The sequence below is a fragment of the Gymnoscopelus microlampas genome (genome assembly GCF_963454915.1).
Source record: "Gymnoscopelus microlampas genome assembly, chromosome: 1".
Taxonomy (NCBI): Eukaryota; Metazoa; Chordata; class Actinopteri; order Myctophiformes; family Myctophidae; genus Gymnoscopelus; species Gymnoscopelus microlampas.
In genome coordinates, this window is record NC_139962.1 from 1883112 (window position 1) to 1898739 (window position 15628).

General features: G+C 42.8%; 1 protein-coding gene across 1 annotated transcript in view; it reads left to right on the plus strand.

Moving 5' to 3' along the window:
- cd81a (CD81 molecule a) overlaps positions 1–15628 on the plus strand; it is a 64205-nt gene that overhangs the window by 37976 nt on the left and 10601 nt on the right. Inside the window, exons 3-5 of the mRNA XM_084056875.1 lie at positions 10858–10955; positions 11102–11176; positions 15181–15294. Of these exons, the coding sequence (XP_083913001.1) occupies positions 10858–10955; positions 11102–11176; positions 15181–15294 (287 nt within the window). The remainder of the gene's footprint in view (positions 1–10857; positions 10956–11101; positions 11177–15180; positions 15295–15628) is intronic.

A 15628-nucleotide genomic window follows, 5' to 3' on the forward strand; every position in this document is an offset into this window, starting at 1 on the left:
ACAAAGTCTAAGGTAACATTATATGGATACACAATACAGCTGTACAATACAACTCACATTTCTTATCCTTTATTAGTCCCCCTCATTCCTGGACCCATATCAATCTTGCAGAATAAATTATTTTGAAGTCAAAAGTTTCACTAAATAATTATATTTCTTCCCTCAGGATAAGAAATGTGAGTTGTATTGTACAGCTGTATTGTGTATCCATATAATGTTACCTCAGACTTTGTAACAGGGTTCTCTTCTGCATCGAATATGATGTACTGCCTCTTCTGCCACCAGGCGACCAGCGACTTCCCCAAGTCCCCAGTCATCACCTCGTCACTTTGCTCTCTGCATCAAACTCCTTTTCAGGAGGTCCTGGTAGACATTATCAGGTGCACGACACAACTGCCGAGCTCTGTCTGGATAAAATGTAGCCACATACAGTATGTGCATGATTAGATTATTTGACTTTGAGTGGAAGCCTATATGAGGAGCAAGAAAAACAATTATCAAAATTCATTTGAATCTTACATACAAAAGACTTACCAGGGGTTATTTTCAATGTGCCAACATTGATACCTTCATTGCAAAGGATGCAAGTATTATGGTAGATTAAGTGTGCCAGCTAGCACTTGAACTACTTGACCCAGACAATGCCCTGTGTCTTTTCTTCCTGTCTGGCCGTTGGTCTTGCTCTTCTTGCTCTAAAGATTAGATTATGTTTAAAGTTTTTATTAAATTATGATGTCACTCATAACATAGAATAGGATAGAAATCTGCAAGTGGCAACTTTCATCACAATGAAAAAAAACGTACGATATCCAGTGGATATACTTCTTGCACGACTGTATAGCTCGGTTTGGCATTCCAAATGGTATCTTAGTTTGTGGTCATCGCAGTTTTTCCAGTCCTCACGTAGTCTTCTGATTAATGCTGCATCATCCGCACATTCAGAATAAAAAAAAATCTTTGCATAGCCTTTTTGGGTGACTTTTGAGAGCTTTTGAATCTCAGTCTCAGGACCACCACAGATGAAGCACCTTAAGCCACAAGCTACAGAATCCTCTTCCATGTTGTCTACTATAAGACAAGTGTCATGATTGTTTAACTAATGGTTGTTCAATGTAAGCAATAGGCTAGAGAAAATTGACATCTAAATTCACAGTAATCAAAAGTTTTGCCAGCAGAGGAAAATAAATGCCAAAAAGTAGATAAACTACCGTAGTTGCCAGGATGCAACACTCCCGCTCCTTCCCCACATGCAGACAGTGTATCCCACTGAGCATGTGCACAGTAGGTGTACACTCTTATCAAGTGTTTAGCAATATTTTCTTATTTTATTTTTCAGAATAGAATCAATTCAACAACGCCCCAATCCCCTACCATTGATTATACACTGATTATACACTAACAATAACCAATATACCAATATTATATGGCCAGGGATACATTTTTACTCAAAAATAATGGTTGGAATGGATTCAGCACCCCTGAAAACCCCTAGTTAGACACCTCACAAGACTTTTATTTATTTTCATATTTTTCACCCAAGCCCTCTGGGCTCCTTAACTTTGATTGGCTCTCCAGGATTTTCCACGAGGAGTTGGGTATAAATAAATTGAGAGGTGATTCTAGACACCTATAAGAACACATTGGTGAAGAAAGCTATTGGTAGTAAATTTTTTCACAGATGGTCCACAAATGTTGCTAAAATTCCCTAACTATGGGCCAGATTTGCCGATACTTCCCTGCACCCTAATTCAGCCTGGGCCCCAGGAATCTCAGCTAGAGAGACCCGTAAGGTGCGCGGCCAGCACCGCATTTTTAACTTCATTTTGGCCGTTTTTTACTTAAAGGATCTACACCATGAATTAAAATAATAATAATAATATTTAACCCATTAAGACCTGAGGAGATTCTTTAAAAAAATCTAAATCCTAACAGTTTTTCGGAAAAAAATATTAAAAAAATATTTTCAAGATTTTTCAAAAATAGCCAAAGACATCTAAAGTGACACAGATGCGTTCCAGGTATCAATGGGTTAATATCATATTGTTTATGTCCCTCAAAAGCACTTTCACCTGCAATACCCCATTGTCCTGTTTGGCACGGGGCGCTATTGAGCCAGTTTGTGTGTTATCTCCTGGTGGAAAAAGATTTTTTTGTTTTTTTTTAGTTGGAACTGAAAAAAGCGGGAGGGATTGTACCGAACGTGACGTATAGCCTAGAAATGTTCATGTAAAACTATTGCCGGTGGACACAAACCCATGTAAAACTATTGCCCGTGGACACAGTGGTTAATCTCAAGTGCAAAGGGGCTACAGGGCTGACAAGAGCCTAGTACAGCCTAATAGAGCCTATTAGAGTCTAGTAAGGCCTAGAACATTCTAGTCTAGCCTATTCCAGCTGGACCCAGCCCTGTATAGCCTATTACAGTCATTTAACTACCCCCATGCCCTAGGCTATTCTCCTAGTGGGCTGGACTTTGTGTGCTGGAATGTGCCGGACTGCTGGGCTCTGGTGGGCTATAATGGGCTATAATGGGCTCTGGTGGGCTGTGCTGGGCTCTGTTAGGTTGCCGTGCCCTCTTTTAGCCAGTGGATGTGTAAAGTGCATCCGTTCTTTCTTAGGCGATGACCAGAGGTGCTACAAAGTTTTGTGGCGTTATGTGAAGCCATTTGGGAGTTGGGTGTCTTTTTGCGATTGACCACGCCCATTGCCCCGCCCCCTTATGGCCGAGGGGCATGGGAAGTTAATTTGGTTCATCATCAGCCCATGCTACACCCTTCCACCAAGTTTCATAGAAGTTGGCGCAGTAGTTTTTCCGTAATCCTGCTTACAAACAGACGCTCAGACAAACAAGTGGTGGTGAAACCATATCTTCTTTGGCGGAGGAATAAAAAAAACTGGGACCCATATTTCACTGGCATCCGGTGGATTCTTATTGGGGACACATTGAAAAATGCTGGATGCCAACTTTTACTCAAAAATGCCTACATGGTTACAGAATTTTCAATTTTCGGCCCCGTCTATGGTGTCTCTCTGTGAAGTAGAACATGGTCTCTCTGTGAAGTAGAACATGGTCTCTCTGTGAAGTAGAACATGGTCTCTCTGTGAAGTAGAACATGGTCTCTCTGTGAAGTAGAACATGGTCTCTCTGTGAAGTAGAACATGGTCTCTCTGTGAAGTAGAACATGGTCTCTCTGTGAAGTAGAACATGGTCTCTCTCTGTGAAGTAGAACATGGTCTCTCTGTGAAGTAGAACATGGTCTCTCTGTGAAGTAGAACATGGTCTCTCTGTGAAGTAGAACATGGACTCTCTCTGTGAAGTAGAACATGGTCTCTCTGTGCAGTAGAACATGGTCTCTCTGTGAAGTAGAACATGGTCTCTCTGTGAAGTAGAACATGGTCTCTCTGTGCAGTAGAACATGGACTCTCTGTGAAGTAGAACATGGTCTCTCTGTGAAGTAGAACATGGTCTCTCTGTGAAGTAGAACATGGTCTCTCTGTGAAGTAGAACATGGTCTCTCTGTGAAGTAGAACATGGTCTCTCTGTGAAGTAGAACATGGACTCTCTGTGAAGTAGAACATGGTCTCTCTCTGTGAAGTAGAACATGGTCTGTCTGTGAAGTAGAACATGGACTCTCTGTGAAGTAGAACATGGTCTCTCTCTGTGAAGTAGAACATGGTCTGTCTGTGAAGTAGAACATGGACTCTCTGTGAAGTAGAACATGGTCTGTCTGTGAAGTAGAACATGGACTCTCTGTGAAGTAGAACATGGTCTCTCTGTGAAGTAGAACATGGTCTCTCTGTGAAGTAGAACATGGTCTCTCTGTGAAGTAGAACATGGTCTCTCTCTGTGAAGTAGAACATGGTCTCTCTGTGAAGTAGAACATGGTCTCTCTCTGTGAAGTAGAACATGGTCTCTCTGTGAAGTAGAACATGGTCTCTCTGTGAAGTAGAACATGGTCTCTCTGTGAAGTAGAACATGGTCTCTCTGTGAAGTAGAACATGGTCTCTCTGTGAAGTAGAACATGGTCTCTCTCTGTGAAGTAGAACATGGTCTCTCTGTGAAGTAGAACATGGTCTCTCTCTGTGAAGTAGAACATGGTCTCTCTGTGAAGTAGAACATGGTCTCTCTGTGAAGTAGAACATGGTCTCTCTGTGAAGTAGAACATGGTCTCTCTGTGAAGTAGAACATGGTCTCTCTGTGAAGTAGAACATGGTCTCTCTGTGAAGTAGAACATGGTCTCTCTCTGTGAAGTAGAACATGGTCTCTCTGTGAAGTAGAACATGGACTCGCTCTGTGAAGTAGAACATGGTCTCTGTGAAGTAGAACATGGTCTCTCTGTGAAGTAGAACATGGTCTCTCTGTGAAGTGGAACATGGTATCTCTGTGAAGTAGAACATGGACTCGCTCTGTGAAGTAGAACATGGTCTCTCTGTGAAGTAGAACATGGTCTCTCTGTGAAGTAGAACATGGTCTCTCTGTGAAGTAGAACATGGTCTCTCTGTGAAGTAGAACATGGTCTCTCTGTGAAGTAGAACATGGTCTCTCTCTGTGAAGTAGAACATGGTCTCTCTGTGAAGTAGAACATGGTCTCTCTGTGAAGTAGAACATGGTCTCTCTGTGAAGTAGAACATGGTCTCTCTGTGCAGTAGAACATGGTCTCTCTGTGAAGTAGAACATGGTCTCTCTGTGAAGTAGAACATGGACTCTCTCTGTGAAGTAGAACATGGTCTCTCTGTGAAGTAGAACATGGTCTCTCTGTGAAGTAGAACATGGTCTCTCTGTGAAGTAGAACATGGTCTCTCTGTGAAGTAGAACATGGTCTCTCTGTGAAGTAGAACATGGACTCTCTGTGAAGTAGAACATGGTCTCTCTGTGAAGTAGAACATGGTCTCTCTGTGAAGTAGAACATGGACTCTCTGTGAAGTAGAACATGGTCTCTCTGTGAAGTAGAACATGGTCTCTCTGTGCAGTAGAACATGGTCTCTCTGTGAAGTAGAACATGGTCTCTCTGTGAAGTAGAACATGGTCTCTCTGTGAAGTAGAACATGGTCTCTCTCTGTGAAGTAGAACATGGTCTCTGTGTGAAGTAGAACATGGTCTCACTGTGAAGTAGAACATGGTCTCTGTGTGAAGTAGAACATGGTCTCTCTGTGAAGTAGAACATGGTCTCTCTGTGAAGTAGAACATGGTCTCTCTGTGAAGTAGAACATGGTCTCTCTGTGAAGTAGAACATGGTCTCTGTGTGAAGTAGAACATGGTCTCTCTGTGAAGTAGAACATGGTCTCTGTGTGCAGTAGAACATGGTCTCTCTGTGAAGTAGAACATGGTCTCTCTGTGCAGTAGAACATGGACTCTCTGTGAAGTAGAACATGGTCTCTCTGTGAAGTAGAACATGGTCTCTCTGTGAAGTAGAACATGGTCTCTCTGTGAAGTAGAACATGGTCTCTGTGTGAAGTAGAACATGGTCTCTCTGTGAAGTAGAACATGGTCTCTCTGTGAAGTAGAACATGGTCTCTCTGTGCAGTAGAACATGGTCTCTCTGTGAAGTAGAACATGGTCTCTCTGTGAAGTAGAACATGGTCTCTGTGTGAAGTAGAACATGGTCTCTCTGTGAAGTAGAACATGGTCTCTCTGTGAAGTAGAACATGGTCTCTCTGTGCAGTAGAACATGGTCTCTCTGTGAAGTAGAACATGGTCTCTCTGTGAAGTAGAACATGGTCTCTCTGTGAAGTAGAACATGGTCTCTCTGTGAAGTAGAACATGGTCTCTGTGTGCAGTAGAACATGGTCTCTCTGTGAAGTAGAACATGGTCTCTCTGTGCAGTAGAACATGGACTCTCTGTGAAGTAGAACATGGTCTCTCTGTGAAGTAGAACATGGTCTCTCTGTGAAGTAGAACATGGTCTCTCTGTGAAGTAGAACATGGACTCTCTGTGAAGTAGAACATGGTCTCTCTGTGAAGTAGAACATGGTCTCTCTGTGAAGTAGAACATGGTCTCTCTGTGAAGTAGAACATGGTCTCTCTCTGTGAAGTAGAACATGGTCTCTGTGTGCAGTAGAACATGGTCTCTCTGTGAAGTAGAACATGGTCTCTCTCTGTGAAGTAGAACATGGTCTCTCTGTGAAGTAGAACATGGTCTCTGTGTGCAGTAGAACATGGACTCTCTGTGAAGTAGAACATGGTCTCTCTGTGAAGTAGAACATGGTCTCTCTGTGCAGTAGAACATGGTCTCTCTGTGAAGTAGAACATGGTCTCTCTGTGCAGTAGAACATGGTCTCTCTGTGAAGTAGAACATGGACTCTCTGTGCAGTAGAACATGGTCTCTCTGTGAAGTAGAACATGGTCTCTCTGTGAAGTAGAACATGGTCTCTCTGTGAAGTAGAACATGGTCTCTCTGTGAAGTAGAACATGGTCTCTGTGTGAAGTAGAACATGGTCTCTCTGTGAAGTAGAACATGGTCTCTCTGTGCAGTAGAACATGGTCTCTCTGTGAAGTAGAACATGGTCTCTCTGTGCAGTAGAACATGGTCTCTCTGTGAAGTAGAACATGGTCTCTCTGTGCAGTAGAACATGGTCTCTCTGTGAAGTAGAACATGGTCTCTCTGTGAAGTAGAACATGGTCTCTCTGTGAAGTAGAACATGGTCTCTCTGTGAAGTAGAACATGGTCTCTCTGTGCAGTAGAACATGGTCTCTCTGTGAAGTAGAACATGGACTCTCTGTGAAGTAGAACATGGTCTCTCTCTGTGAAGTAGAACATGGTCTCTCTCTGTGAAGTAGAACATGGTCTCTCTGTGCAGTAGAACATGGTCTCTCTGTGAAGTAGAACATGGTCTCTGTGTGAAGTAGAACATGGTCTCTGTGTGCAGTAGAACATGGTCTCTCTGTGCAGTAGAACATGGTCTCTCTGTGAAGTAGAACATGGTCTCTGTGTGAAGTAGAACATGGTCTCTGTGTGCAGTAGAACATGGTCTCTCTGTGCAGTAGAACATGGTCTCTCTGTGAAGTAGAACATGGTCTCTCTGTGAAGTAGAACATGGTCTCTCTGTGAAGTAGAACATGGTCTCTCTGTGAAGTAGAACATGGTCTCTGTGTGCAGTAGAACATGGTCTCTCTGTGCAGTAGAACATGGTCTCTCTGTGAAGTAGAACATGGTCTCTCTGTGAAGTAGAACATGGTCTCTCTGTGAAGTAGAACATGGTCTCTCTGTGAAGTAGAACATGGTCTCTGTGTGCAGTAGAACATGGTCTCTCTGTGCAGTAGAACATGGTCTCTCTGTGAAGTAGAACATGGTCTCTCTGTGAAGTAGAACATGGACTCTCTGTGAAGTAGAACATGGTCTCTCTGTGCAGTAGAACATGGTCTCTCTGTGCAGTAGAACATGGTCTCTCTGTGAAGTAGAACATGGTCTCTCTGTGAAGTAGAACATGGTCTCTCTGTGAAGTAGAACATGGTCTCTGTGTGCAGTAGAACATGGTCTCTCTGTGAAGTAGAACATGGTCTCTCTGTGAAGTAGAACATGGTCTCTGTGTGCAGTAGAACATGGTCTCTCTGTGAAGTAGAACATGGTCTCTCTGTGAAGTAGAACATGGTCTCTCTGTGAAGTAGAACATGGTCTCTCTGTGCAGTAGAACATGGTCTCTCTGTGAAGTAGAACATGGTCTCTCTGTGAAGTAGAACATGGTCTCTCTGTGAAGTAGAACATGGTCTCTGTGTGCAGTAGAACATGGTCTCTCTGTGCAGTAGAACATGGTCTCTCTGTGAAGTAGAACATGGTCTCTGTGTGCAGTAGAACATGGTCTCTCTGTGAAGTAGAACATGGTCTCTCTGTGCAGTAGAACATGGTCTCTGTGTGAAGTAGAACATGGTCTCTCTGTGCAGTAGAACATGGTCTCTCTGTGAAGTAGAACATGGTCTCTCTGTGAAGTAGAACATGGTCTCTGTGTGCAGTAGAACATGGTCTCTGTGTGCAGTAGAACATGGTCTCTCTGTGAAGTAGAACATGGTCTCTCTCTGTGAAGTAGAACATGGTCTCTCTGTGAAGTAGAACATGGTCTCTCTGTGAAGTAGAACATGGTCTCTCTGTGAAGTAGAACATGGTCTCTCTGTGCAGTAGAACATGGTCTCTCTGTGAAGTAGAACATGGTCTCTGTGTGCAGTAGAACATGGTCTCTCTGTGCAGTAGAACATGGTCTCTGTGTGAAGTAGAACATGGTCTCTCTCTGTGAAGTAGAACATGGTCTCTGTGTGCAGTAGAACATGGTCTCTGTGTGAAGTAGAACATGGTCTCTGTGTGAAGTAGAACATGGTCTCTGTGTGCAGTAGAACATGGTCTCTGTGTGCAGTAGAACATGGTCTCTGTGTGAAGTAGAACATGGTCTCTGTGTGAAGTAGAACATGGTCTCTCTGTGCAGTAGAACATGGTCTCTCTGTGAAGTAGAACATGGTCTCTGTGTGAAGTAGAACATGGTCTCTCTGTGCAGTAGAACATGGTCTCTGTGTGAAGTAGAACATGGTCTCTCTGTGAAGTAGAACATGGTCTCTCTGTGAAGTAGAACATGGTCTCTCTGTGAAGTAGAACATGGTCTCTCTGTGAAGTAGAACATGGTCTCTGTGTGAAGTAGAACATGGTCTCTCAGACATAAACAACCAAACAATAGAAACACGGTTTCCTTTTCCTGAATTTACCTCCCGAGGGCTTCATAAAGATCTTATCTTATCTTAGTGTTGGACCTGCTTTTATACAACATTATTATTATTATTATTATTATTATTATTATTATTATTATTATTATTATTATTATTATTATAACATTATGAAGCTCTATGAAAACTTGAGTTATTAGTTACTTTAGCAGATTTTGTTATTATTATTACACAACATACATTAACCACTTCAGCCCCATTATACATTTAGACCATTTGAAAATAGCAGATCTACAAGCTCACAATGCGTCGTGATGCGACGCATTGTGAGCTTGTAGATCTGCTATTTTCAAATGATTTGTATACATTTTGAAAACTTGAAATGGAGACATTCTGAACAAAGACTACTTTTACTTGTGGTACTTTAATTACATTTTGATACCAATACATTTGTACTCGTACTCAAGCAAAATGTTTAATTCCGGTCTTTTTACTTGTAACAGTAACAATGAGTATTTATACATTACATTGCATTATTGATACTTTTACTTAAGTAAAACATTTGAGTACCTTTTTCCACCACTAGTGACAAGAGTATTTCTACAGTGTGGGTGTTTCTACTTTTACTCGAGCAGAGACCGAGGGGGAGGGGGGGGAGGGGGGAGAGGGGGGAGAGGGGGGGGGGACGAGGGGGAGGGTGAGACATGGTATGTGTAGCTCCAGACATGGCCCCCAGCAGCAGCCCCGCCCCCTCTTAAGACCCACATTTATACATCCTCATACGACGGTGTTGTCTCGCTACGGAAAACAGCCGATCTACAAGCTCACAGGGTTGATCTACAAGCAACGCTGTGAGCTTTGTAAATCCACTATATCCGGCGGCGCGACAAACGCCGGCTGTGTAACGTACGCATAAATCACGACTTAATGGGTCCAATTTGTCACCACACACACACACACACACACACACACACACACACACACACACACACACACACACACTGCAGTCCAGACTGTTCCTATAAATAACATCTCGTGTGTGTGTGTGTGTGTGTGTGTGTGTGTGTGTGTGTGTGTGTGTGTGTGTGTGTGTGTGTGTGTGTGTGTGTGTGTGTGTGTGTGTGTGTGTGTGTGTGTGTGTGTGTGTGCGTGTGTGCGTGTGTGTGTGTGTGTGTGTGTGTGGTACAAGTCCTTCCTTCCTAGACCGTGTCTTTGTTCTTCCTGAACTCCATTAATCATCATTTGTCCTTAAAATGATTTGAAAACATTCACAAAATGTCACTTTATTTCAAGATGTTCTGTTTTAAATAGCCGATACAAGCCAAGCTGTGAGCTTGTAGATCTGCTATTTTGAGTTTATGATACTGAAAATGGACATGCTCAAATTTAAAAAGTAAAACTACTTAAGTACTTGTAATTGAGTAAATGTACTTTCCACCCCTGCAAATGGACAGCTGTGTGTGTGTGTGTGTGTGTGTGTGTGTGTGTGTGTGTGTGTGTGTGTGTGTGTGTGTGTGTGTGTGTGTGTGTGTGTGTGTGTGTGTGTGTGTGTGTGTGTGTGTGGAAACATGGTTGATTTGGCCATCCAGTACATTTCGGTAAACAACCTGCTGCCTCCTGGTGGCGGTGCAGCGCTACTGCAGCGGCTTGCTCACAGTGTGGAATAGAGTCAACATTACATACTGTTAATCTATAATATATGAATAATTAATCTATAATAATAATAATAATATGTATGAATAATGAATACATTACAGGCTGCTAATCTATAATATATGAATAATTAATATATAATAATAATATGTATGAATAATGAATACATTACAGGCTGTTAATCTATAATATATGAATAATTAATATATGATAATAATATGTATGAATAATTAATACATTACAGGCTGTTAATCTATAATATATGAATAATTAATATATAATAATAATATGTATGAATAATTAATACATTACAGGCTGTTAATCTATAATATATGAATAATTAATACATTACAGACTGTTAATCTGCAATATAAATAATATATGAATAATTAATACATTACAGTCATGAGGCTAACACAATCATTAATGTACTCACTAATCTGTCTGTCTGTCTGTCTGTCTGTCTGCCTGTCTGTCTGTCTGTCTGTCTGTCTGTCTGTCTGTCTGTCTGTCTGTCTGTCTGTCTGCCTGCCTGTCTGTCTGCCTGTCTGTCTCTCTAGGCGTCCACATCCTCATAGCGGTGGGGGCTGTGATGATGGTTGTCGGGTTCCTCGGTTGCTACGGAGCCATTCAGGAGTCCCAGTGTCTGCTGGGAACTGTGAGTCACACACACACACACACACACACACACACACACACACACACACACACACACACACACACACACACACACACACACACACTGGTATTCTACTTGTTCTTCTCTAGTTTCTGTAACAAAGTCAACATGCTGTGTCTCTGCAGTTCTTCGCCTGTCTGGTCATCCTGTTCGCCTGTGAGGTCGCTGCAGGAATCTGGGGATTCATGCACAGAGATACTGTAAGAACACACACACACACACACACACACACACACACACACACACACCAAACACACACACACACACACACACACACACACACACACACACACACACACACACACACACACACACACACACCAAACACACACACACACACACACACACACACACACACACACACACACACACACACACACACACACACACCTTTCTCATACGAACACCGGAAAATGTCGACGAAAGTTTTGTCGACTAATATACTAATATAAACTAAAGCTCTAATAACTAAAACTATGACTAAATATATGGACAATTTTGTCAACAAATCAAAACTAGACAAACATGTTAGTGAGGGAACTAGTGGAGAAGAGATCCAGTAGAACTAAGACTAGTGGAGAAGAGATCCAGTAGAACTAAGACTAGTGGAGAAGAGATCCAGTAGAACTAAGACTAGAGGAGAAGAGATCCAGTAGAACTAAGACTAGTGGAGAAGAGATCCAGTAGAACTAAGACTAGTGGAGAAGAGATCCAGTAGAACTAAGACTAGCGGAGAAGAGATCCAGTAGAACTAAGACTAGCGGAGAAGAGATCCAGTAGAACTAAGACTAGTGGAGAAGAGATCCAGTAGAACTAAGACTAGTGGAGAAGAGATCCAGTAGAACTAAGACTAGAGGAGAAGAGATCCAGTAGAACTAAGACTAGTGGAGAAGAGATCCAGTAGAACTAAGACTAGTGGAGAAGAGATCCAGTAGAACTAAGACTAGTGGAGAAGAGATCCAGTAGAACTAAGACTAGAGGAGAAGAGATCCAGTAGAACTAAGACTAGTGGAGAAGAGATCCAGTAGAACTAAGACTAGAGGAGAAGAGATCCAGTAGAACTAAGACTAGTGGAGAAGAGATCCAGTAGAACTAAGACTAGTGGAGAAGAGATCCAGTAGAACTAAGACTAGTGGAGAAGAGATCCAGTAGAACTAAGACTAGTGGAGAAGAGATCCAGTAGAACTAAGACTAGTGGAGAAGAGATCCAGTAGAACTAAGACTAGTGGAGAAGAGATCCAGTAGAACTAAGACTAGAGGAGAAGAGATCCAGTAGAACTAAGACTAGTGGAGAAGAGATCCAGTAGAACTAAGACTAGTGGAGAAGAGATCCAGTAGAACTAAGACTAGAGGAGAAGAGATCCAGTAGAACTAAGACTAGAGGAGAAGAGATCCAGTAGAACTAAGACTAGTGGAGAAGAGATCCAGTAGAACTAAGACTAGTGGAGAAGAGATCCAGTAGAACTAAGACTAGTGGAGAAGAGATCCAGTAGAACTAAGACTAGTGGAGAAGAGGTCCAGTAGAACTAAGACTAGTGGAGAAGAGATCCAGTAGAACTAAGACTAGAGGAGAAGAGATCCAGTAGAACTAAGACTAGAGGAGAAGAGATCCAGTAGAACTAAGACTAGCGGAGAAGAGATCCAGTAGAACTAAGACTAGAGGAGAAGAGATCCAGTAGAACTAAGACTAGAGGAGAAGAGATCCAGTAGAACTAAGACTAGAGGACAAGAGATCCAGTAGAACTAAGACTAGAGGAGAAGAGATCCAGTAGAACTAAGACTAGCGGAGAAGAGATCCAGTAGAACTAAAAGACAAGACATGTTATGTTTGGTTGCGCTCGGGTGTTGCGCTCTGAAAATAGTAGATCTACAAGCTGACAATGCGTTGCGTCGTGAGCTCGTAGATCTGCTATTTTCCGCACGCAACCAGGTGTAAAATCAGCCATCACGACGCCATCAAGGCACCGCCATCATACATTTTAGTCGACTAAATCAGCTGTAGTTTTAGTCGACTAAAACTAGAGTAAAAGTGAAACATTTCAGAATGATTAAAATATGACTAAAACTAAATCAAACATTTGCTCTCAAAGACAACACTGGTCAGGAAATTGTCCGGGTCGTCCTTCCTTCCACACGTGACATAGCAACAGCGTAATGTCCGTTTCAGATGCGTTTCACACAGGAAGGTAAATAGACGGGTTTCCGCGTCACAGAGTAGAATGCGCAATCTGCACATGCCCGGGGTAGAACGAACCGGAAGCGCCGTTCACTCTGTTGTTGTGTTCGGGATTTAGATAGGCATAATGCTGCTATTATATACATAATAGGCATAATGCTGCTATTATATACAAACAGATCCAACTTCCGACAAATCATTTTTATTGAGTAAACAAGATATTACAAACTGCATAATTTAATCTACTTTCATTAAACCCGGTGAAGACCATTTTTTTTATGAATGGACATTTGACCAGAGCTGCTGCGGGTAATGGCGCCCTCTATAGGCTCACTTTAGAAATTGCATGCAAATCCCTCTCTTGCGCGCGCAGCATCCTCTCATGTTTACAGGAACAGGAAACCCGTCTATATTCGGTTTGATAACGTGAGGGGCGGGAGTCTGTGGGTAGTAGACGCACACATTGGCGCCTCCCACATAACATATAACGGCGTGAGGGAGACGCCAGGATCTTTATTTACCTCTTTCCACAGAACGCGGCCAAATACATATCTAAGAATGTTTACTACATCCTAACACAGAGATGCTCGTAGGCCTGCGTCCCGCGTTGCTGACAGGGACGTGCACAGATAGACTCTAGGTGGTGCTCGAGCACCTGCCCTTTGCCCTCTTGACCAGAAGTGCTCCTTTTGAAAAAAAAAAAATTACAGCAGGGGTCTTCAACAGGGGGTCCGGGACCCCTAGGGGGTCCTCAGAGTTACTACAGGGGGTCCACAAAATCTTCATGTGATATGATTTTTCTTTTTACCATAACCACTCGAAACCTAGCATCCCTTTTCTGAGGAGAACTTTAGCCAAAAATAGCCGATCTACAAGCCCACAACGCCTCGCGCTGCGAGGCGTTGTGAGCTTGTAGATCGGCTATTTTTGGCAAAGAGGTATAGGTGTAGAGGGAAAAAAGAGCAGACCAAGTAAACAAAAAAAAGTATAATTTACTTGAGCACCTGCCCCTCAAAATGTCTGGTCGCTGACGCACATTATTGAGAAAGGACGCGTTCATGACACCGTCATGGCGTCCGTGGGACGCACTAGAGTTGTCACCAACAACGGAGAAAAATATAAAAATAATTTGCGGTAAAATATTTGTTTTACCGCGAATATTTTACAAATCTACGGGACACCACCATTTTGCATGGCCACGTCCTGCTTTATAAAATAAAATCCACGTAGAAATCGTCTTAGAAAAAACGATACAAACTAGACGCGTCGCAATTCAGGGCAATTGCAACGTGTGGTTTGCGCCGACGCGAGTCGTGGGTCGCTGCCGCCGGGACTCGAGGAATACGCTGGGAGGAATACCGTCGGAGGCTGGGCCAATCACATCGTCACGTCACTCCTGAGATCACTTGCGTTTCATTTTGAGAGGATTGATCCCCCCCAAAATAATGTTTTTGCATCAAACGGTTACATTTTGCGCATTTGTGACGCCCCCTATGGATCAAAGTGGAAATGCTTTTGGGGATTCGTTGAGTAAACCGCCCTCGACATGTGATTCAAATTTGAGATTGACCGGACGTTTTGTTTGTGATTTTTGGGCTTTTTTTGTAAAACAGGCCCTCCTGCTAACTTTGGGAGCCATTTACGGACGAACGGTAAGGACTATCAAAATGCCGTTTGCCGATGTTTATCGCATGGGTCCAGAGATCATGTGTACCGACTTTTGTGAAATTTGTTGTTCCAGGGGGACCCCCCTCCCCCCGCCCCCAAGAAGCACAGATCGGAGTTAAAAATGTTCGCTTTAAAACATATGAATTCAAAGATTTGCACACATGTTAAACATGTTAAACATGTTATTGTGTATTGAACAGGTGTCACACACACACACACGCACACACACACACACACACACACACACACACACACACACACACACACACACACACACACACACACACACACACACACACACACACACACACACGCACACACACGTAAACATGTCATTGTGTGTAACATTGTGTGTAACAGGTGTCCAAGGAGATGACCACCTACTACGATGCCATCTATGACAAGGAGAAGACAGAGCTGGACCCGGACAAGAAGAAAGCTGCTGCCGGAGTCCTGAAGGTCTTCCATGAGACGGTGAGGACCTCCTGGAGAACATGTAGCACCTTTTAGAACACCTATAGAACCTAGAGCAGTGGTTCTCAAACTTTTTCATGTCAAGGACCCCCAAATTGACACTTATTACCCCGCGGACCCCCATTTGAAAAGATAAGCCAGGGACCCCAATAAGAGAAGGTTTTTACGGCTCTCTAGCAGTGATTCTCAACCATTTTAATTTCAAGGACCCCCAGTTTAACATGCATTAGGCTACGGACCCCCATTTAATGGCATTTATATCTCTGGGACCCCCATTCATATTGTAAAATCAATGTTAATTTAACTCTGAGAGTGTACTAGGAACCAAATGGAC